Genomic DNA, 25728 nt, shown 5'->3' on the forward strand with positions numbered 1-25728 from the left:
CGTAATACGGCTGGTGGTAAATCCGTCACTTTTCCGTCACTTTTGGGACGGATTAACACCGCCTCCAAAGTTAGAATAACCCCCATTGTCTCTATATGTCCTATCTAAAAGTGTAAAAAAGCACTGCGATGGCTAAGAGGTCTGGCTTTACAATAATGTTGTATGACGATGTAAAGCATTACTAATAAATACCATGGGAACGAGTATGTATTTTTGTGGAAGCAAAGAATTGTAGAATAATATTTGTGTAGGTTAAAAGTTCAGTTGACAGGTGCTGAAGGCACACCAAAGACAAACCCGTCGGCACCTGTTCACACCTGGACCTCGCCCAGCACCAGGAACCCTGGCCGTCAGACCACTCATAGATACTCTGCCGCCAAACTCGGGCAACTTGACCCCAGACACTGCAACAACTGCTGCCTCACTTCTCCTCGCACAGTGGCAGGGCCAGTCACCTGTCACCTATCACCAACAACTCAGGAACTCCCGCCTTCACAGGTACCCACGATGCTCTTCCTTTGGTGAGCGCAACCCCCTTAACCTCTCCGATGACTCCTGCTCAACGCCCGATCTCTCTGCAAACACACCACCGAAGTCTGTGACACCATCACCACCTTGCCGCTAATGCGATTTTCATCACAGAAACCTGGCAAAACCCCTCCTCCGCAACCGACATCGCCACCACAATGACCAGCGTTCAACAAGATGGCACACCAAAACCACAAACACAGTGGAAGTGTCGGCATTATCCACAAAGAAACAATTCAATGTACCACCACTGTCACCATCATCCACAAAGAAAAAATCTAAAGAACCACCTCCCAGGACAACACCACACTGACCATGAAACACCTCAATATCCAAATCCACACTGATGACAGAACGACCATCAGTGACACCCTCACTTACAGTCCCCGAGGACCATGCACCAGTTTCTGCAACGCCATCACTGACTTCATCACCCCCAATAGCCATCCAGTCCAAGCACTACATCTTCCTCTGGGACCTCAACTTCCACCTGGATGGCCCCACTGACACTAACCCCACCAACCTCCTGGAACACATTAGCAACATTGGCGTGACTCAGCTGGCCACCGACCCCACACACAGAGCAGGACACACACTGGAATCTAATTTCACGGTTAGCAACAGAGTCAAATACAGCCATGCCACAGTACTCACCTGGATCGACTACTCCATTGTCTACTTCACCATCACAGGATCACCAAGACCTGCCACTAGCCTCCCCACAAAAAACCCCTTTCATAGCTGGAACACAGTAACACAGACTCATTGAATAGGTGCCCTCAACAACACCCATCAGACCCCACAACCAACCTGGAACAAGCAGTCCAGAACTTCACCACCTTGATCACCAACGGCACCGACCAAGTCGCCATCATCAAACAAGCAAGGACCCACAGAGCTACCAAACAAGCCAGCTGGTACACTCTAGAACCCAGATATATGAAATGCAGCTACAGACAACTGGAGAGAAGATGGCGCACCGGCAGAGACACCACAGACCGAGCCACTTTCAAGTTGAGCTCAACAAATACCACCAACAACTCAAAGACGCAAAAAGAAGACGCCCTGATGAGGTGCATAGAAGCAAGCACCAAACACACCAAGAAACTTTTCAGTAATATTAGATTTGATGCAGGAAACTGCTTTGCTAGACGAATTTTGTTTTTTTAAATGAATAATGTTGTATGACGGAACCACAAATGCCATTACTACACAAGTCTTTGCCACAATTATGCCTATACCACGCATGTCTTTACAACAAAACTGTGAGTTTTTTTACAGTGAAATATAACCCTATGTATGTATATATATATATATATATATATGGGGTTATACTTACCTATAAAATACTTACATTAACATAGTTGATCGTTGTAAAGGCATGCATGGTGAAGGCATGTGCATGGTAAAAACATTTAACAGGTAAGAATAATCCCTATATATATATATATATATATATATATATATATATATATATATATTTATATAAATATATATATATATATCAATTATATATTAGCTAGTTGCAGTCGCAGAACAAAGGTAACAGGGACGTTATAGGTAGAATCTGAATTTACTTGTACAAAACCATTGAAATTCAGCAGTTATAGTTAGAGTTATTTCAAGCAACGATAACACGCACCCTAAGGTAACTATAACCTGCGCCTTCACCATGCACAGCTAATTCCTCCACATATTATATCATTGATGACATCTTCTATGGCAACTTTGATATTATCACTGCAACATTTGCAATAAAATCCTTGAGAAGAAAGCTGTGCATGGCGAGAGCGCGAGTTATAGTTACCTTATGTTGAAAGTTATTGTATAGTTTGTTTAGTAGTGCCATTTCACCACTGGGGATCACAGGCATTGGCAGGCTCTGGATCTCCATAGGTTGATAGTAACTTGAGACTCTATTTAACTGAGTCTTCTTGGGAAGGATGTAGAGGAGAGTCGCCACACCATTAGGAGATGTACTAAAAAAGGGGAAAACCAGGAGTTATTGAGCTGTGTACCAGGGGCGATGTAGGGTTTAAAATAGTGATCAGTGTGCCATGTTAACCCTAATGAATAGCGGAGATACCCAAATGTGGCTTGCTTCCAGGTGTCTTGAAGTTCAGGATGCTCCAGGGCCAGGAGGTGTGTGGATTCATTCCTCTCTTCAGCCAAGTAATGCTTATTGGGGAACTGTCTTGGAGCCGCCAGTCTGCTAGTGCGGCTATTCCCAGGGAACTAGCAGTCAACTCTTTCCCTATACATCTTGGGAACCATTTGACACCGCTGGTGCGTTCCCTCAAGAAAGTTAAGCTCAATGCATTGGCTAGCATAGGCTTAATATGCGGTGAAATCAAACGATTTCTCCAGATTCATGATTTTTATTGTTTTAGACCTCTGACAAATAATTTCAACTTACCGTACACATACATTACACATGACCAGTAGAAGCAATAAGAGACTACAACAAGGGCAAAATAAACTCTTTCACTGCTCTTCAGGGTTCTTTGAGACTTTTTTTAACCCCTCAACGCTATGAGCCTGTGAATCCCCACTATAGATTGCCACGGTTGAGCCTGATGGCTATGACCTAAAAAAGCTAGAGGGGCTACGTTCAAAAGCGACTGCTGCAGGCCTACAACGTTCCCCTCTGCTGATACATACACTGATGGCTGGGGCTCCTCCGGGGTTAATGGAAACCTGAGGTGCAACTCTTGGTGCTGCTTTTGTGAGGCTGAGGGGAAGTGGATAGGAGGGCTCCAGTGACTCTCTAGGGGGCTCTGAGGTGGCGTCAACTCTTGAGGGAACACACCAGCGGTGTCAAATGGTTCCCAAGATGAATAGGGAAAGAGTTGACTGCTTATTCCCTGGGAATAGCCGCACTAGCAGACTGGCGGCTCCAAGACAGTTCCCCAATAAGCATTACTTGGGTGAAGAGATGAATGAATCCACACTCCTCCTGGCCCTGGAGCATCCTGAACTTCAAGACACCTGGAAGCACGCCACGCCAGTATGCGACCCCCCATCCCCCTGAAACAGCCATGGCCCCTCACCCTCCAAAACTCCATGGACACCACCCATCCCCGAACCTCGGACATAACCCCTGCCCCCCATCCATGTATGCACACACCACACACACACACTCACACAAACATCCTCCCCTCCATTCATACACAGTCACAGCCCAATCACGCACACAACACTCAACACCCTCCCTTACCCCCCTCCCTTGTCAGACAATCACCTTACCTGCTCGCGGTAGGCATCCGGGAGGGAACAGGGTCCATATGGCCTGCTCTGCCAGCACCTCCCCGTTGCCACAAAGCTGTAATATGGCCAGCTGTGTTGTGATGACGTGGCAGAGCCAGCGGAGCAACCGCCACTAGGCCACTGACTGCCAATATGGCTGCTGGTGGCTCTCTGTCCAATTTATGTCAGAGAGCTGACAGGAGGCATAATATGGCAGTCTCAAGACTGCCCTCACTGGCTGTCCTCTGGCCGGCGTGACTTCGGCGATCAACTGTTTTTACTACCGAAGTCATAATGAGGGCCTTTATCTTTTTTGCTTACTTTTTTAGTTAACTAGTGTAATTTTTGCTGTTTGATTGCCTCAACTACACACATTTTTAGGTTTGCTTCTCTTATCAGTCTCCCACGGTCCAAGTACTTATTCTCATCCGCCCGCTTTGATGGGAACTTCTTTTATTTGCTTAAGGCTCCACAGTGTTTATTTGCGTTGCCGATAATGAGACTTGAACCCAGTTCCCCAGCTCTGAAATCGGCAGTTATGGCAGCTACACCACATCCTCTGTCATGCCCCTTCTCTCTATTTTCATTACCTCGAGTTTAGTTTGAATATCGCTGTGTTTCTTTAACAGTGTGAGTATTGATAAAGATGAAAACTTATGAAAACATTTCTGAACTGTTACTTATTTTACTTTTTTATTATAACATACTTTCCCTTCTGTGTGTATGTGTAGGGGGGGACATATTTCAGTGCGCTACATTTCTGGCTAGAGAAGACTGAGTAGTTTCTTTCACTCCCTCATATGTGAGTCAGTAATTAACACATTAAAAGCCAGAAGGTTTTAGCTTGACCGTGAGGTTATTCAGTATAAGACACACAACCTCAGCGCATGTTCACTTCAAACCTTCTCTTCCTCAGTCAGTGGTCAGACGTGTTATACCTAACTCGCATGCAGCCGGTCAGCTGCAACTGCAAACCAGTTGCCCAGTGTGCAGCCTTGTGTATGCACTGTCCAGTTTGCATGGTCATGTGTGCATTGTCCTGTGCACACTGTCCTGTGTGCAACATCAGGCGTGCAACATTACACAGACATGCGTGCGCACACACAGAGACATACATACACTATTTAATATGCATGCGCCTTGTATTAGAAGGAGAGAGGAACTTTGTAAAATTCTGGAGCCGCTTCTAAATAACAAATAATAATATAAATATGATATTTAAAGCATGTTTGTAAATATATTGCACACTTAATGGTCCAATTTACAATGTCAGGAAAAACACACATTTGAAAGAGTGTGCGTGTTTAACATATCCACAGAGAGAGGCATTGTTACAAGGCTACGACCGGGGCTGCGGCCGGCGCAACCTGATATTTCACTCTGCACAGACTGGCAAGGGCCTGAGACAAGTGTCTTCCTGGCTCACATTAATTTTTAGGTTTCGCCTGTGTTGGAGTGTGTCTTTAAAAAGCAACATTAACATGAAAAGCTTGCAAAATATTGTGTGATGAATCTGCATAGAAAGTGTGTTAACATAGAAAATAATGCACATGTCTGAAATCGGCCCATGGGGAGTGGCTACCAATGTATACGAAGACTAATGAAAGCTGTTAATTCTGAATTAATTATGTACTAATGTTTTGAATTTGTGTTAGCATATCATAATTAGAGTTATGTATTACAAGTTGCTTATAAATTAAAGGGCCTTAGCTTAGCAAGGGTCTGGGCCTAGCGGCCTGGCCTCATATTAAACTGTATTTTTCTACAGTGTAATTTGCTGTTTTCCTGAAGGACACGAAGCTGTACTTTTCCAGAAGTTATGTGTGTGTGTAGCTGCAGTAAATTCTTTCTCATGAGAACCTACTTGTTCAAGGAGACGTTCTTGCTGAATGCAACAGTGTAATTTGTAACATGTGCAAGGTTATCTGGAGTAGGAGAAAACAATGGAGACACTGACTGGAGCGCAAAGTGTAACTTTTCTTACCTGACATTTCAACCGATGAAGACGTCAATACCATGGACCAATCCGCGATATGAGAACTGTTGTTTGTGGAAAATTCTGGCAAGATGTGTGAAGGATTATTGGACAGAGATAAAGATGCACCAATTATTATCCAATGAGGAGTTAAGAGCTAATTAGACAGTTTTGATTTAACAGAACGACCGAAGGAGTTTGGGCGCAGAAACTTTGAGACTCCACTTACTTCACAGAGACTTTAACTCTTTTGCTTTGTCCTGATACTTTAAACCATCCTTTACCCCTTCTTGCCTGATACTTTCTTCTCCTCCATATGAGGGAAGATCCTATTCCTTAGCTATGCTATATCGAGACTTTGCCCCGTCCTATCTCTGCTGATGGGAACCGACTGATGTCCTGAGGACGAAGACTGACGCTGTTTGCTGATCTGTTGGATTGGTAACTATCTGATGCAAAATTGTAATTGTCTGTTTGCTTTTTCTTTCTAGGTACCAAATGCTCTTTTGATAGAGGCCATAGTGTAGATGTTTTCCAAATTTGTGTTTGCTAAAATGTTTTGCATGAAGCCCAACATGCTAATGCTAATTAGAGGTTAATTAAGGTGTTCACAAATATCCTACGCAAATAGATAAATGACTGAGTTCTTGCTTTGTTGAATCATGTACTACTGAGACTTTGCTAAGTTGCTTCACATTAATGACGTGTTTAATACTGAATTAATATTCTTTATGCATTGATCAATTGCGTTCTAATTGCAAATCTGAAGAGTTACTAATGAGATGAATTGCTAATGAGATTAACAGTAATGGCATTAGATTGTAACTAATAGGGAAATAAATATCCTAACACTTAAGTAAATTGGTGTTGTTATTCATGACTGAAAGGTCATGGTGTGTTCAACGTATTGATTCTTACTAAATGTTATTGATTGGTTTGCTATTTAGTTATTGAAATTACTGATTGGTTTATTGATCTATTGATTTGTGATGCCAAAAAGACATCTCCTACTGGGATGTCCCTGAACGTGGTCCAAAGGTTCGTCGACCTAAACGCGTCTCCTTGTAATTTTACTTATTAGGACTCCAACGCGCTAACAGTTTTTGGTAGCAGAGGTAATGGTTTGGCCCTTTGGGGCCCTAGTACGAAGGATCACGGGGTTGGATAATTAACAGTTTTTTGGTAAGTCACTTTCCTTCTCTGCTGGTCAGCTTGCGACTAATGGGACACCTCATTTGAATGACCATAGATACCATCATGTCTGAAAACAAAAAATGCTTCGTAAGAATCACCCCTTTTTGTGATTTCTGGTAATTTGTGCTTCTATTGAAGTCAGCATTGGCAATGCAAATAGGTCGGGCTTATACCTGAAAGTGGCTCTCTGTCTCTGTTGAATTCACTAGTGAGTTTAGGCAATCAGTAATTCATCATTCATGCACTCTTATACCCATCTTTGCAGTCTTACTTCCATCATCAACCCATTGACACATTCTTGCATTCACCCACTTACCCATCCACAAAAATACACATACAAAGCCAAAAGGTATGTGCAAGTACATGGAAAATAAGTAAAATATTAAAAGTATAAATCCAAAGATTCAGTTGTATTGGCATGGTAGGCCTATACTTGCAATACAAAACAAGTGATATATGAAACATAGCAATCGGTTGCCTTTTTGGAATGGTATTGGTTTAAAAGACTAATGTCGCCACTGCATATATAAAATAAACCTGTTGTCCACCTTGGGAGGGAAGAACGTTGACCCACAATGGACCATGCCATTCCAAGATGGCTGTCCATTTGAGAAGTAACGGCTGTACAGTTACCATACATGCCATTACCATGGGTGACTTTATCACGCATGTTGTCGAGGGTAACTCATGGTATTACATGCGTAATAAAAGCTTTTGTGGTAATGGCAAGCATGGAAACATCATACACTGTAGTACACCATATTATTAAAAGACAGTGTAGTACAATGTATTTATACTTTTTTAACAATTTTGTTTTTTAAATTTTTCAATTATTACGAGAATTTGAAGATATTACCACAGTACTCAGTAGACTTAAATATGCAACACATTTAAAATGAGGTGACCTACTCTATATCTGTGAAAAAGTGTAGTATAGAGAATATATCTGATAGAGACATCTAGTTGTAGATTCCTTAAATTAGAATTTCCTGAGGCGTTAGTCTGGATCTGGAGATCTTTCTCAAGCAGTACCTATGTGCTCCGTTAGGTGGTGTTGATCGGCTCCACGTCCATCGTCAGAGTCGTCCGCACTGGATATGATGTCATAGGTCCTATATAGGTGTCACCCCGGCATCAGTTGTTTTCTTTCCGCAACAGCCAGCGCTGATCTGAAGAAGAGCTGCATTTTTTAACTGGTCTTTTTTTACTTTTTGATGAAGATTTTTGAGTGTCTACACTGTCATCGGGTGATGTCCAAGACGGATCCACACCTCATAGGCCTGTGGTGTCTGGAGCGCAACCATGACCCAAATTTGTGCTCTGCGTGCCAAGCCATGAATCAGAAAGCTTTGAGGGAGCGATCCCTAAAGCGTCTTGCGGCCTAGTGCCCGGCTCCACGTAGGTCCTGATCTCGGTTGAGAGGAAGGCCCCCAGATTGGTCACGGAGTGCCCCCTCATCATCATCCCACTGCAAGTCCTCGGTATGATCAGGTAAGTCGAGGCACAAAAAGATGTAATAGAAAAAAAAACGTTTTTCGACTTCACCCTGTCCATCAGCTGATGAGATGAGGGAAAAGAAGCATTGTTGCTCGGTCTACAGAGCTTGCGTCTAGGGTGGCTCCATCCCTCCCCGAGTTTCCGGGAGCCTGAGTGACCCCTGCCAAACTCAGAGAGTTTTATGAGGTCTTGCACCTCATTTTTAGGTTGCCTAACCCCCCTTGGGCGCCCTCAGGATCCACAGGGTTGGAAGGGGTCCCTCGGATACTGTGCTGGCAGCTTCGGCCTCAGCTCCAGGGGGCACCCAAGGATCCTTTCCTGAATCTGAACTGGCGTTGGTCGTACCACCTTGGCCTTCCCTGGTGATGGTTCTGACGTCAGCGATCCCAATGCTGGCCGTGCTTCCGGGCGGCATTGAACCCATCTTCATTGCCACCTCTGACACAGAGTTGGATCTGCGTCATGTGATGCTGATTCCAACATTGACAGGGACCTTGTCCCCTATGTCAGATCCTCACCCTTATTATTGTGGGTTGGGGTACTTGAGGAATGGGAGGGGTTGCTTGACTCTCTAGAATGCCAGCTCCAAGATCGTATGGACTAGCGTATGGACCTAGGTGAAGTCAGTGGTCTGGATACTTCCCCTGACACTGGCATGCTTTTTTCCCCCTACCGTGGCTAAGGAGGAAGGGGCATCCTATTGCATGGTTGTGCGAAGAGTGGCTGAGGTTCTAGGCCTCAAGCTGCCTTTGGTGGCAGACAGGACTAACCTCCTGATAGAGGTGCTTCAGCCTGAGGCTTCATCCTCTGAACCCCTAGTGCCCTTTAATGAAGCCCTTACCGATGTCCTGGTGGGTCCCTGGTCCAAACCCAGCACAGGATCTTATGCGAAAGGACTATTGCCCAACGCCATCGACCTGCTCAAAATGACCAAGCATTCTTGACACAACACCCCACCCATGAGAGCTTGATTATCCAAGCCTCTACATCCCAGGGCACATTCCCATCCAAACCCCCGGATAGGGAATGCAAGAAGTTGGATCAACTTGGGTAGAAGAGGTTTTCTTCCTCCAGCCTGGCATTGCAGTCCCTGCACACCACAAGCCTTTTGGGCCATTCCTCCCACACGCTGTGGGATACGCTAAGGCAAGTGCGGCCACCGGTCACCATGCCAGCCACCATCCCACATGCTACTCCATCTCTGCGAGGTTGAGGATGTCGGATCCACTGTCCTCTTGAATCAGGGAGCCAGCAGTCTGGCCAATCCATCCCATCCCCTGCAGGTGCCTCCAAACATTCCTAGTCTGACCATTTTCCACTTCAGACCGGTCAGAAGCAGGATTCACCCTCACCTGCTCCGCTGGCAGTCTCTCACGTCAGACAGGTGGGTTTTGCAGATAGTCCAAAGGGCTACTCCCTCCCCTTCGAGACTACTCAGCCATCCATGCCACCAACCTACGATCCGATGACATAGAATTACTTGGCACTTCTCTGCAATGAGGTTGTGGCTCTCTTGGTCATAGGAGCCATACGGAGATTCCCTCTACCAGAAGTAGGTTGTGATTGCTAATCCCGGTACGGTCTGGTGACCAAAATGGACAAGGACCTCCACCCTATCCTAGAACTTTGATCCTTTAATCACTTTCTCAAGAAGGAGAAGTTCAAAATGCTCACTCTGTCTCAGATTCAGTCTGACCTGGACCTAGGAGACTGGATGGTAGCATTGGACTTGCAAGCGCTTACTTCCACATTCCTAACCTGCTTGCCCACAGACGTTACTAGCGGTTAATCGGTAGGCCACAAGCACTTTCAGTTCACCGTGCTCCCCTTCGGCCTTACCAGGGGCCCTCGGTGTTCACCAAGGTGATGGCGGTGGTCGCAGCTCATCGCAGATCAGGGGTTTTAGTCTTACCATATCTTGACGACTGGCTGTTGAAGACGGGCTCGCTTCAGGGTGCTGTTTCCCACTTCCAGACTACGGTGGACCGCCTGCATTGTCTGGGGTTCACTATAAATGGGCAGAAGTCACACCTGACTCCCTCTCAGACGCTCCCTTTCATCTGAGCTGTTCTTGACACAATGAAGTTTTGGGCTTATCCTCCTGAGCAGCGAGTCTGGGACATTCAGGCTATTATACTGATGTTTCAGCCTCTATCCTGGATTTCAGTGAGGCTGACTCTGAGGCTGCTGGACCTCATGGCCCCATACATCCTGCTGGTGACACATGCCAGATTGCATATGTGGGCTCTGCAGTGGGACCTGAAGTTCCAGTGGGCACAGCATCAGGGCAATCTCTCCGACATGGTCCAGATCTCAGAGGGAACTGTGCAAGATATCCAGTGGTGGCTAACGAACCGTGATTGGGTCTGAGGCAGTTCCCTCTTCTTTCGCCAACCAGATCTGATGGTAGTGACAGATGGGCCACTCCTGGTATGGCGCGGCCCCCTGGGAGAGGCGGAGATCAAAGGCCTCTCTTCTCCGGCAGAGTTCAGCCTCCATATCGACCTGTTGAAGGTCCAGGCAATCAGACTAGCATTGAAATCATTTCTTCCTTCTCTCAAAGGGAAGGTAGTGCAAGTGTTCACGGACAACACCACCACCATGTGGTACTGCAACATGCAAGACTGGGTGGGTTAGTGTACCCTTTGTCAAGAGGCTCTGTGCCTCTGGACGTGGCTGGAACAATAGGGCATTTCCCTGGTGGTTCAGCATCTGGCAGGCTCTCTGAACACCAGAGTGGACAAAATGAACCAACAATGCTTGGTTGATCACAAATGGCGTCTTCATTGGAAGTGGCACAAGGTCTCTGTCAGCAGTGGGGAGAGCCTTGGTTAGATCTGTTTGTCTCCCTAGAGAATGCGCAATGTCAGCAGTATTGCACTTTGGAGTTTGCAAGGCGGCACTTGCTCAGCAACGCTTTTCATCTCGAGTGGAGCTTAGGCCTCCTGTATGTCTTTCCGCCCATACCACTTCTGCCCAGAGTTCTCAAAAAGGTCAAGAACGACTGGGCCCAAGTAACCTTTGTGGGTCCGGACTGGGCACAAATAGTCTGGTGTCCCAAGCTATTGAACATGGCCATTGATCCTCCCATCAGATTGCTCCTTCGAGAGGATCTACTTTTGCAACAGCAGGGGAGGATTCTCTACCTGAACCTGTTGAGTCTCTGTCTTCTTGCGTGGAGAATGAGCGGCAGTAGTTGACAGCTTTTGACCATCTGCCTAAACTCTGTAACCTTATCTTGGCAGCCAGGCGGCCCTCCACCTAAATGGAATATGCCTGTCGGAAGAAATTTGTGGCATGGTGCATAGACAAGTCTGTTGACCCCCCTCTGTTCCCCTCTCCCTGAGGTTCTATTGTTTGTACTTTCACTGTCCCAGCATGGCTTTGCTTTGGGCACTCTCAAAGGTTATTTGTCTGCAACCTTTGCTTTCTTACGACTACCGGATCAGCCTTCTTTGTTCAAATGTCCTATTGTAAATAGGTTCCTTAAAGGCCCTACTCATGTTTCATCCTTCTCCATTCATTTTGACCCAAAGGGTTTTGAATTTGGTTCTAACATCCCTGATGTGCATTTCCTTTGAGCCTCTCCACAATTGTCCTCTCAGGCTTCTCACTTTGAAATCAGCCTTCCTTCTGGCCTTTACATCTGCCCGCAGGGTCAGTGAGCTGCAGCCACAGTCATCTATGCTACCCTACCTTTCCATCTATCCTGACAAAGCTGTGCTTTGCACACAGGCCTCCTTAGTCCTGAAAGTGCTTGCACCCTTCAATGTAGGCCAATCCATCACCTTGCCTACTTTTTAAGCATCCCCACATCCTTCTAAGAAAGGGGAAAGACTCAACCCCTGGACCCAAAAAGAGGGTTGGCGTTCTACCTTGATTGTACCAAAGAGTTCCTGGTGGATGATCAACTTTTTGTTGGTTATATGGGTGCGATCAAAGGTCGGGCAGTGCTGAAGAGAACCATCTCCAGATGGGTCTTACTCTGCATTAAACTGTGCTACTCATTGGCTAAGAAGCAACCACTTGAGGGCTTGCGTGCTCATTTTCCCATAGCTAAAGCTGCAACCACTGTGTTGTGCAGAGTTCCGGTCCTGGACATATGTCAGGTAGCAAGATGTGCATCTCTGCACATGCTTTCCAAACACTACTACCTGGACAGTCAGGTCCATAGGGACGGCACTTTGCCCATTCATTCCTGCAGGGCTTTCTTTGTTGGCAGACTCGCCTCGGGGATGGTATTGCTTGGGTATCTATTCTAAGGTAAGGAATCTGCAACTAGATGTCACAAACAGATGGACAAGTTACTTACCTTCGGAAAACGCCCTTACCTGGTGAAAACAATATCTTGTTGCAGATTCCTTACCAACCCACCCATCCTACCTGTTCTGCAAACTGATTTGTAGAGACAGGGACTCCTCTTTCAGGGCCCTAGGTTTGATGCAGTAGTAGTCAGTGTTCTTCATGGCTCTGTGCTTCCGGTGTGGAAAGTCATGAAAAGAGTTAACGTCAGCGTGCCCGTGTGGCACCTATATAGGACCTGCAACATCATATCTGCCTTGGACGATGTCAACGATAGACCCGGAGCCGATCAATGCCATCCAACGGCATGCAGAACTACTTCTTGAGAAAAATCTCCATATCCAGACTGACGCCTAAGCAAATTTCTAAGGTAAGAACTCTGCAACTAAATATTGTCTCTACCAGATAAGGCATTACGGAACATAAGTAACCTGTCCTTTACATTTTTTTACATATATTGTTTGCACATTTTTGTAAGTACCACAGCATTTCCGCAGAACTTTATATTTATTTTAAATATGTTGAAACTTATAAATAATTTCCCCTACCTATTATTATTTTAATGTGTGCTAATAGGTAGTGAGAAAATATAGAACCTGATACTTCTAAAGCCCAAACCCAGAACAGAGCAAATGTGCACTTAAAACAACATGGCTGCCTTTAACTCTTGTAAAGATAGTCATTAACCAATCACATAATGCCTAGTAATCAGCATGTACTGCAGTTCTTTCATCAATTTTCATGAAACTACTGTGATCACTAAATAAAAGTTTCTTATAACTTGAAAAATACTTCAAAAACACTTACATAACTTACCTTTACTACCAAAAAGGATCATCTGCACACCATATCTCTATTCATGCCACATTTCATGTAATATGACTGGATGTTTGGCCACTACGCATGAGTACAAAGTCTATGGAAAATGCATTGGTGCCAAAACTTGTTTTGGGACCCCCTTTTTTTTTCTTTGCACCCTCTTGATGAATCTCAATGAAACGTGCCATCATCCACCAATGTAGTGAAAGCTATGGGTCTAGAAAGTTTTATGGAGATTTGTGAAATGGGGGCAGCATTACTAGAGAGCAAAAATCGGAGGCATTCCTAATTCGGGAAATCCTAACTATAACTTCAGAGTGGCCACTACCGCTCTACAATGCACTTTATTCTGAGAAATTGTGTCATTTCAGGTGTCATAAGTCTTATTATAACTACTATTATTTCATACGTTATAAGTTATATATATTCAAGGGTATTACCAGTGCATGGAGAACCAGCGATTTATAGTTAATTTAGTGTGGTGATTGATGTGGGAAGAATGTGTACGTAGGTGCGCAACATATAGTAAACTAAAGGTGGTGTGTGAATTATAAATGTTAGTTCTATCTAGTTGTGCATAAATTAGGATGAGCGGGCAAATATAAACCATACAAAGTTTTGTTTGACAATGTTAAAGATCTAAATATGAAATAATGCCCCCAGAAGTATGGCACTGAAATAAATATCTCTGACAAAACTGTTTCTGAAGGTAAGATCTGCAACCATTGCTTTTACGCTTAGAAATAAGCTTTCAAAACCCAATTGCGACCAAAAAGAGATTCCATGAATTGAATTCTGCAAAAAGGTAATTGCCATTGATTCTTAAGATTTCCATTAAACAGTTTAGATGTTTTTTCAGTAATGGTATTCCACAAAAATGTTTTCTGTGAAATCACATACAGCCCAATGGTGTGTAAACTATAAATGTAAGTTCTATCTAATTATGTGTAAATTAGAACTTTAAATTATAAGTATAGCTTTATCATTTCTCTAGTTTGTAGTTTTCATAATTATAACACTATAACTTAGTTTCAACCCTTGGCTTTTCTTTATATATATATATATATATATATATATATATATATATATATATATATATATATATATATATATATACATTTATATATATTGTTAGACTTTTCATCCTTGGCGTGGTCTCCCTTAACTTTTTGCCTCTGTTTCCCAGGTTGTTGATGTGTGCTGGACTCTGTTTTTGCTGTTTTTGTTACTCTGGGCCCTTTACCACTGCTAACCAGTGCTAAAGTGCAAGTGCTCCTTTACAAAATGTGTATGTAATTGGCTTATCCATGATTGGCATATTTGATTTACTAGTAAGTCCCTAGTAAAGGGCACTAGAGGTGCCCAAGGCCTGTAAATCAAATGCTGCTAATGGGCCTGCAGCACTGGTTGTGCCACCCACATAAGTAGCTCTGTAATCATGTCTCAGATCTGCCACTGCAGTGTCTTTGTGTGCAGTTTTAACTGTAAATTCGACTTGGCAAGTGTACCCACTTGCCACGCCTAAACCTTCCCTTTTCTTACATATAAGACATTCCTAAGGTAGGCCCTAGGTAGCCCCAAGGGCAGGGTGCAGTGTATGGTTAAGGTAGGACATATAGGGGGTGATTCTCACCCTGGCGGGCGGCGGAGGCCGCCCGCCAGTGTTCCCCCCTCCAAAATACCGCTCCGCGGTCGAAAGACCGCTGAGGGTATTTTGGGATTTGCACTGGGCTGGCGGGCGACCGCCAAAAGGCCGCCCGCCAGCCCAGTGCAAATCATCCTTCCCACGTGGACGCCGGCTCAGAATTGAGCCGGCGGAGTGGGAAGGTGCCACGGGTGCAGTGGCACCCGTCGCGTATTTCAGTGTCTGCAAGGCAGACACTGAAATACAAAGTGGGGCCCTCTTACGGGGCCCCTGCAGTGCCCATGCCATTGGCATGGGCACTGCAGGGGCCCCCATGGGCCCCACGCCCGCCAGGAACAGGATGGCGGTATGGGGTGTCAGAATCCCCCATGGCGGCGCAGCAAGCTGCGCCGCCATGGGGGATTCCCAGGGCAGCGGAAAACCGGCGGGAGACCGCCGGTTTTCCCTTTCTGGCCACGGCTGAACCGCCGCGGTCAGAATACCCTGTGGAGCACCGCCAGCCTGTTGGCGGTGCTCCCTCCAACCCTGGCCCCGGCAGTCAATGTGTTTTATATGTCCTGACAGTGAAATATGCTAAATTCGTTTTTCACTGTTGCAAGGCCTGTCCCTCTCTTAGGTTAACATGGGGGCTACCTTTAAATCGGATTAAAATGTAGATTCCCTTTGGGAGCGGATAGACATGTGGAGTTTGGGGTCTCTGAGCTCACATTTAAAAATACGTCTTTTAGTAAAGTTGATTTTAAGATTGTGTGTTTGAAAATGCCATTTTTAGAAAGTGAACATTTTCTTGCTTAAACCATTTCTGTGACTCTGCCTGTTTGTGGATTCCCTGTCTGGGTCAGTTTGACAGTTGGGCTGGTTGCACCTCTCACTAGACAGTGACATAAAAGGAGCTGGGGTGTAGTCTGCATTTCCTGATGAGCCATCTGTGCTAGGAGGGATGGGAGGAGTGGTCACTCACACCTGAAAGAGCTGTGCCTGCCCTCACACAATGCAGTCTCCAACCCCCTGGTGAGTGTCTGGGGCCTGGCCTGGGCAAGGCAGGATTTCACAAACAAGAGAGACTTTGCTTTGAAGTAGGCCTACTTCACAGGGGAAAATAGGGCACCCAAAACCACAGACTTTAGAACACTTCTGGAAACCAAGAGGAAACTCTGCCTGGAGAAGAGCTGAAGAGCTGAGCAAGAAGAGCTGCCCTGCCTGTGACTGTGCTTTATGGAGCTATCCTGCAGTTGCTGCTTCTGCCTGTGCTAGAGGACAAAGACTGGACTTTGTGTTGCCTTCCTTCATGTGAAGAACTCTCCAAAGGCTTGATTTAGAGCTTGCCTCCTGTTATTTGAAGTCTCAGGGACAGCAAAGTCTTCTCTCTGCCAGCACCTGGAACCTCTGCTGAGACTCCTTCTCTGCCAAGTGGTGCCCATCCAGTTCCCCGGGCCCTGAAAGGAGAAGCTAGCAGGACAAGAGTGAGAAATCCACGCACAGACCACTGTGCGGGGAAAAGATCGACACAACGCCGATCTGCACCTGAAAAAGCGATGTGCTGCTGGCTTCGTGGCTGAAAATCGACGCTCTCCTGCAACGTGACCAGAAGATCGGTGCCCGCGGCTGGAAAAATGACGCACAGCATTGCTGACAAAGGCTGGTGAAATCGCAACCCGCGCTGTGTGGTTTTCGGATCATCATGCGGCTGGATTTCCGATGCAAACACCGCTGGGCGTGTAAAAATGACGCAAGGCCTGCCTGGACCCCAGAGTGTTGACTGGATCGACGCATCGCTTTCCTGCGGAGAGAAGAAACGATGCACGCCGACCCAACTGAAGGAGAAACAACGCAAGGTCTCGCTCGTGAGTGATATCAACGCATCGCAAGCCCTTTCTGACGCACACTTGACCATGCAGGGTTATTTTTGACACACCCAAGGTACATTTTCACGCTAACAGCAATAGCGTGTTTAAAATTATCTGAAGACTCTCTTTGCATTTTTAGTGATAACTTGACTTGTGTAATGTGGATTTTTGTCATTTTGGTCTTGTTTTGTTTAGATAGATATTTTCTATTTTTCTAAACCTGTGTTGTGTAATTTTGTAGTGTTTACATTAAGTTACTGCATGTGTTGATACAAATACTTTACACCTAGCACTCTGAAGTTAAGCCTACTGCTCGTGCCAAGCTACCAAGGGGGTAAGCAGGGGTTAGCTGAGGGTGATTCTCTTTTACCCTGACTAGAGTGAGGGTCCTTGCTTGGACAGGGGGTCACCTGACTGCTAACCAAAGACCCCATTTCTAACATATATATATATATATATATATATATATATATATATATATATATATATATGCACCTGTAGGTAGAGTTAGAGGGAAAGGAAGTTAAGGATGCATTTACGGTTAGAAGTAAAGGGATATAAGTATGGATTTAGGGTTCAGTGGCATTAGAGGTAAAATCACCCTACTTCACTTTACTTGATTTCACCCCTTAACCCTGTGCGTATCCTTACCTTACCTCCCTTTACATCTACCCACTCCTAAACCTTACATTCACCCTTACCTCTCTGTATCTCTACACACCTTAAAGCCTAAAACCACCCATACATTTATGGGATGTTAAGGCACCGCTAAAGTGCCTTTTTACACGTGCCATATTTACAAAATGGTGCAATGCATGCATTGCGCCACTTTGTAAACCCGTGCGGCACATTATGCCTGCACCAGGCGTAATGTATGCAATGGGGACATTCCCCCGTTAGGGGGACCGAAAAAATGGCACAAGGAAATCTAACCGACGGTTCTGAGTACATCAATAGCGTCAGGAATTCTGAATTCCAGCCATCCCCAATCACCTCACCATAAAATGGACCTTCTACTTCCGTGTTTGACACATGACTCTCTCCAATATCCTAAACTAACTCAAAGCAAACTCCTATGAAGAAGACACCTTCATTCTTTCATCATTAAATCATTCAACTTCATATGCCTCCTTCTCATTGAAAGGACATTTATAAGCAAATAAACATCCCACAATGTCCTTAAGGCAGGGCAGAAAATTCCCCTGCTAAAGAAACCATCCCTGAAGCCAGTAGACCTCACCAACATCTTGACTGGAATTAAAGGAACATGTAGCAAGTTGTCACTAGATCAATTTTGTTTTTTGGACAAGGTTATTTAGGACAGCATCTCTGGCAGACTGACTTGAGGTGACTGGAGCACTGGAGGTGAAGGACATATATGGTTTTGCATCCAAGTCAAGGGGCAGGACTCCTGGATTAACAGAGATAAAGAGATATTTAGGACAAAAAATGGCATTCGTTGGCACCTGGCATACGCTTCGTGTTGCACAGCGTCTCCCCTGTGACACTAATCATTTACCAACCTTCATCCTGCACCTTTTTGGGTTATTTTCCTTTACTGGTTCCCCTGCAGTTTGATCTACTTGTCCTTCACGGTTCCCTGCAAATTCCCCAATTGCTTAATGTGGCTGCTTTCTACCTTCCTTCTATTGATCTTGTTAAACTGACCTTTTTTAAGTGAGAGAAACTCCATTTACTGAAGCTGTTGTATCCCTGGACTTGTGTATGGAAGAACTGAGCTGTCGCTCTCTCTCGTTTTCTCTCTCTCTAACCCCTTCCTGTTTCCCCTTGGGAAATATCTCAATAGCTAGCCTACAGTGATTGTAGGTGTTAACTCATATACCAGGGAGCAAGCAGGATTATCATCAAACTCACTTAATACCCAATACCTAAGACGTCTTTCCTATTACCTTGCTTTCATTCATAGGGTAAATCGTTGTGTAATCAGTCACCATTCAGCTACAGGAGCACATTATCAAGAAAAGTTTTACAGGACTATTACTTAGGTTTCATGCCATGCTGCAGCAATGTGACAGTCATACTCCAAGTAGTAGACAGGGGCTGTGTCACCCCACTGAAATGCCCCCAGAGACAAAAAATAAAATGGTAATGAAATTAATTCATTACCAATTTATTTTTCCTCAAACCATTCTGAACCGAGTGTCAGGACAGGGCGGGATCTGCTGAGTGGCAGCAGCAGCAGGGAGGAGTGGTGGGCCAGCCAGACATGCGCATCTGAAACCTCTCTAACCCAGCTGTCTAAGACAAGCCCCCAGTGCTCTCGAGACTGCCGTGAGAGGTAACTGCTTCCAAATTTGGTGCTGCTTTCAGCATGAAAGCAGTGCCAGGATTTGTTAGGGGTATTTGCTGGAGCCTGGGAGCCTAGAGGAGGCAGAGCAGAATATGGACTGGAGCGAGGACGTCGTGCAGCAAGCAAGGTAAGAGGCTACTTCTTTTTTTATTTACTGTCACCATTCACTTTGCATGCATGCACCCACCCACTACCCATTTCCTGCCCCCCCACGCCCAACTCTAGGTGCTTGCCAACTGCTGGTAGTAGAGGATGCCCTCCTCATTGACAGGAATGACCCCTGCCTCCTGTTCTGCTTGGCCTCTCTCTAACCTTTCAACCATTCAGCTCCGATGAACACTGTTAATACACACATGGGATTTTTAGGCTCCTGCTTGAAATGGCTAATCTCCTGCCTCACCAACGAATGCTAGCTTGTGCAAATAGGTTCCACATGGTCATAGACACTCCCTTTCTCCATCAGGGTATGCCATGGCTCCATTCTCCCTCCCATCATCTTTAACCACTATATTAAACTCTCAGAATCTATTTTTAGAGATAGCAGCATCAAGATCCATCATTAAGAAGATGATATCCGACTCTACTAAAAATATCCTCACTAAATTTCACAAAGAGACTCAAAACCTGCCTCAGACTCATCCAATAGTGGTTGTCAACTAACGTCCTGAAGCTAAACCTCATGAAGACTGAAATCTGCCACCAGCACCAAACAACCACAGTTTGAAACCTGGCCCACCAACTTAAAGTTCTCCGACTTCACACACCTGCTGACAGACCATGTAAAACTCTTGGGTTCATCTTCAGTACATTGCCAGGAATAATAAGACAGCTTTGTTCCTACTCTCCTTCCTGAAGAAGATGAAGCTTTTCCCCTCAGGAGATGACTTCAGAATAAACATTCAAGCATCAATCTTTTTTTTGTTTTGTTTGTTTTTTCCAGTCTTCTCCATTTGCAATGGAAGCAGCTTTGTGCTCAGCAGTGTGTTTGGTATCACCTTACCATCCTGAAAGGTATTCTCTACAAAGCAGCACTTCTTATCTACATCTCATAGAAATTTGACAATATCACCCCATATTGGAGGACCTATACTGGTTTTCCCTTCTAGCCTAGAGCTTCTCCAAGTGCAGCTGCATTATTTATAAAGTTATCAACAGTAAACCACGAGCTTTCCTAGCAATCAATCTTGCCACGTCTGGGAACAATGCCCAACTAGTAGCCTGTCTCAGACTGGAGACAAAATTGAAATGGGTTGGTCAGCGCACGCCACTGTTCATCAATAGAATGGCTTATATAAACCACTGTTTGTAGTGTGCAAATGGGTATCACCTTCTGATCCTAGGTGTGATTATGACCAAATGTTGCGTTGCCCCTCACATGGGAAGCGTCCCCAGATTGCTCAACTGGTTGTCCTGGAAGAAAAACTGGGTATTCACCAAATTATATCAAATAATGTTCCACAAAGTGCTTCATATCTTTCAAAGCAATATTCTTCTTTAATTATATTTTCAAAACCGATTTTTCCAATGAATGCATATCTTCGTAAACTGAATAGAGACAAAACATCACAAGAAGGAAAAACCCAAAGGCAAGCCTTCTTTGTTCATTTTCCAGGGATTTGGAACAGCCTCCCTCTTCAGAAGACATCAGAGGAGAGGAGCACCAACTCCCCCTTCAATTCAGAAAAAAAGTTTGATAATCCTCTTCTAGAAGCATTATATCAGGACCTGCAGTCTACCCTTGGCCTCCCCAAATCATTATAACTTCCCGGGGCAGGTCTCCTGTTCGGCACTCCATTGCTCTGAGAAACGTTTGTTCTTTACAGATATCAAAACATACCTTTAACACTCCCAGGGGCATATTTATACACCATTTGCGCTAAATTTGCGTCATTTTTTTTTAACGTAAAGTTGGCGCAAAACCAACTCCATATTTATATTTTGACGGTAGACCAGTCTAATGTCAAAATATTGGAGTTTGCACTATTTTTCGGATGCGTGAACCTGCCTTGCATCAATGAGATGCAAGGTAGGCATTCCCAGCTAAGAAATTGTGCTAAACCCATAGCCTCATAGTTATACCCCCGTGCTAAAATTACGCACTGGTGGGAGGAGGGCTTTGCACCATTATTTGATGCCTGGGTCAGACCATGCGCTAAGGAACCTGTGGATCCATTTCCATGGTTAAGCACGTGGAATGGGTCCATAGGTGCCCTCTTCAAGCCCCAGGAAAACCCCCACCCACATCAGAGGGACACCGGAGGATGGGGGACCCCATCCCAGGTAAGTAGGGTAAGAATAGGTAAGGTTTTTTTTTTTAATTAACCTGCTATTGGGGGCCAAGCTGAAGGCTCCCTGCATGGTCCAGGGCGCAATGGCCATGCCCAGGGGTCACTGGTCCCCTGTGCTGGCCATTGGGGTGGTGGGCATGACTCATTTTCTAAGACAGGAGTCATGTGGTATGGATGGTTTCGCATAAAAAAATAACGCTAGGCTGGTTAGAGTCATATTTTTCTACTCTAACCAGCCTAACATCATTTTTTTACGCTAGCCCACCCTTTGCACCAGCTTGCTCTATTCCATAAATATGGCACCCGGCTGGTGCTCAGGAATGTCGCAAGCCAGTGTTAAACTTTTTGGTGAAAAACTACATTAATGCAGTTTTGCACCAAAAGGTATAAATATGCCCCCAAATGTGTTTTAAGTGAGAAACACTTTCTAGAAAGCTGGCAGGCTCTCCAAAAAAGACCAGAAATTACAAAAAGAGGCTTCTAATCTGTTTATATGGAACAATCTAAAATTATCTTTGATCAAAGCAATAATATTAAAATGATAGTCTTCCTTTGTTGTTATGCAAATTTGCAGGTCCACTGGAAGAAAATAAGAACATTGTAAAGAATCCAACCAATAAAAGTAACTATTTACACATACTGTGAATCCATTAAGAAGAGCCAACCACCACTCCCCACCACCCCCACCCCTCAACAGCAGTGCTAAACAAACCCTTATTTATTAACAGTCAAGGGTGGGGCATTTTTGCATATGTAAAGCTCCATTTGTGATGGTGCAGATTGATCAAACTGTATTTATCAAGTTAATTTGTAATATGTATGAATGTGAAAGAATGTTTGCATGCCTCTTCGTACCCTTGGGTTTTTGCAGCCGATATAACGCTGCCATTCAATGTTGTTCAAGGCTTTTTGCTTTGAATAATCTAGTCACAAGGGTGGAACACTACGGAAGGATTTATTGGTTACTATGAGTTGTCAAGAAGTGTTCTTTTCAATATCACCCTTGAAAATGAGCTGTTCATTCAACCATGATTATTGATACTCTATCCTTCAAATTTGGAATGTCATGCCATGGTTGCATGCCAAGGGTAGCCAGAATATTGATATTTGGCCAGCCTCAGATGGCCGGCCAAACACACATGTGGACTTAGGTGCGCACTCCCCTTTTCCCTTCTCCCCCCCACCTCCTGTGGTCCCGCCCCTCCATGCACTGCTGGGTGGCTATTTTTCTGCTTCTGGCTCAGCCAGTGGTGTGACGCTCCTTCGCCATATCGAAGGACCTGCCCCTGAATTTTCTCCAGTAAAGCGTCTTAATATCTATTACACAGAAAGCCTAGGATGAACACTGTGGATTTATCATTCACTTTATGAGATGTGGTAAGTTGACCAGATATTTGCAATGAATTGTTCAACTTGCAGAAAATGTGTAAGTGCCTTTAAAAAGTAAGAAACATAAAAAGCTAATAATTGCACTAACATCACAAACGTGCAGTATTTCATGATTTGGGGTTTCTCCTTAAAAATCTCTGGTAGAAGATTAGAAGCCTGCTGGGTTTATTGTTGAAACTTGATTTTCTAAATTGACTCATCACCCTGCACATGGGTTATATGCCAATGAGTGTGCAGTTTGCAATGATCTATGTAATTATAGGTTGCACTGCAAATGGATCATTTACAGGAGGGTGCTAAATGACCTGCCTAATGTAGGTAATTTGCTATTTCACCCCCTGTGGTTGACAGCTGGGAATGAGACCTGCAAGGTGCAGCGCACCTTCGTCCTTAGAATTTGGATTACTAAATGGGAAAAGTTTTAACAAAAACCTGTGTCTATTAAGGAAACAGGTGAAGCTTTTAGTTTAAAAAAAAAAAAATCTCACGTGCATGGACACAGGTGGAGTACATAGTGGTCTGGATCATTGTCTCCTTCCTTGAGGACATCCGACATGCTTCACATCAGCAAACCCGTATCACGAGGGTAGCATACCCTTTGTGAATCAGTTATCATCTGACCTGTGGATCAATTACTGAACAATGGTTTGCGACCACAGTTCTGGTCACAAACTATTAAGACAGCATTCTGACTCTTTATGAAGAGGTGGATGCCCCTTTCATGTCTTCTCCTGTTTTTGGTTTGGAAAGGGTCGCAAAATCCCTTATACAAGTCAGAAAGACTTTTGGGGCTTACAAAAGGGCTTTTGATCATTGGCAAAAGCTTTTTTGCAGTTTCAAACCCTGTGTTTTTCCAAAGTGCACGGTTTGCGACCACAAAAGGGGCTTGGACAGCAGGCCCATAAAACAAATCTTGCATTACCTATTATTTTTCTGTTGACCTAAACATAAATGATTGCAAGTATGACAATATATTTGAATTTATAAAGAGAAATAACTCTAAAACAAAGCAGCTGCCGTTTTAAGAAACAGCATTGTCGGATTTGTGATTTACAGAAGATAAAGCCTCCAAGCTCGTCAGAGTGCAGTACGGTTGATGTTGGACTACCCGGTGGAGAAGGAGAAGGAGATTTAATTGATCTTGAATTTGAAGAATTGCTTGATCCGGAAGACTGTTTCACTGAAGGTAAGGAATGACTGGTTGTTTTCAGCATAACGGCTTCAAGTTACAGCTTGATGACTCCGATCTTAGCAGCCTTGCAAAACTGCAGTATTCAAATTTCAGGCCCTTTGTGTACCATGGAATGCTCCTGTGTACGATATCAAAATGGTAACTTCACAATGTAACTCTCTGAAGTTCATAAGCGTATGCCATAGTTAGTGGAAGGCACACCACCAGTCATATTACTACATTGGTGGATCTGCAACAATAAATTATCTTTAAGAACTAAAGACTAACATGCTGAAAATTGTGACCGTAAATTTTATAGGGTATGTGAGTTTGTATATTGCCATGTATGAAAATCTGCTTATAATTTTTCTAAATTGGTGTAATATTTTTCTTGTGTTATGTTTTCACTGTATTACTGTTTGAAGGGCTTCATAAATACTTTACGCATTGCCTTTAAGTGAAGCCTGACTGCTATGTGCCAAGATACCAGAGGGTTGAGCACAGGTTAGTTTGGGGTTTGCTTGTGACTTCACCCTGACAAAGATTGAAGTTTCTGCTTGAGTAGGGTTTCACTCCCATAAAAACAGTAACACCATTTTGTATAGGTACTAAATTTTACATAGAAGAAAAAGTCAAAAGACTTAAAAAGAGATATAAGATATAAAAATAAAATCTTCATTAGTAGGTGGTCTTTGTAAGGGGAGAAGAACCATTGGTAATGTTTGAATGTCACAGCAAGATCACTGCACATCACATCATAGTGGATTAAGAACAGCCACGTCAGATGTTTTTGTGTTGCCCTAATCAAGAAAGGTAATTGAGGGCCCCAAATAGCCCGACCCCCTGTATCTAAGTTTTAAAAATATACTCTCTAGGAAAAGAGAAAACACTACAACTCCAGCATCTGCCACCATTGAGTGGTAAGGATTTGTCAGATGCCACATTATTATTATACAGGGCTGACTTGCTCCAAAAGCTATAATTAAAATTTCCAGCAAAGTCCTTGAAAAAGCACGAAGCCTGCTGAATAATGCCTCTCTGTCCCTGCTTGTGATAGCCCTGAATAAGAAGCAGGTATACAGAAGCAGGTTAGACCAAATCCTAAGCAGATAAAGGTGCAAGGGACAGAGACAATTGGAGAGAAGGACCTACTGATTTTAAAATTAAATTAAAAGAATAGCCCTGCTACTTTTATGCAGAGGACCAAAGCCCAAATGACAGAGAGGAGATTGATCTATAAATTGAGCTTATGAAATTGTGCGCACTATCAGAAAAGAACTACTGTATAGTTGTAAGGAAATGCCTCCTTGGCATGGTTACCCCCTGACTTTTTGCCTTTGCTGATGCTATGTTTTGAATTGAAAGTGTGCTGAGGCCTGCTAACCACGCCCCAGCACCAGTGTTCTTTCCCTAACCTGTACTTTTGATTCCACAATTGGCACACCCTGGCATCCAGGTAAGTCCCTTGTAACTGGTACCCCTGCTACCAAGGGCCCTGATGCCAGGGAAGGTCTCT

The 25728-nt window shown here is 44.3% G+C and overlaps 1 protein-coding gene across 1 annotated transcript in view; it reads left to right on the top strand.

Annotated features, from left to right (window-relative positions):
• LOC138285386 (sodium channel protein type 2 subunit alpha-like) overlaps window positions 1-25728 on the top strand; it is a 745466-nt gene that overhangs the window by 447218 nt on the left and 272520 nt on the right. Inside the window, exon 18 of the mRNA XM_069225255.1 lies at window positions 24098-24227. Coding sequence (XP_069081356.1) covers window positions 24098-24227 — 130 coding nt within the window. The remainder of the gene's footprint in view (window positions 1-24097; window positions 24228-25728) is intronic.

This window comes from Pleurodeles waltl, chromosome 3_1, assembly GCF_031143425.1.
Source record: "Pleurodeles waltl isolate 20211129_DDA chromosome 3_1, aPleWal1.hap1.20221129, whole genome shotgun sequence".
NCBI classification, from domain to species: Eukaryota; Metazoa; Chordata; class Amphibia; order Caudata; family Salamandridae; genus Pleurodeles; species Pleurodeles waltl.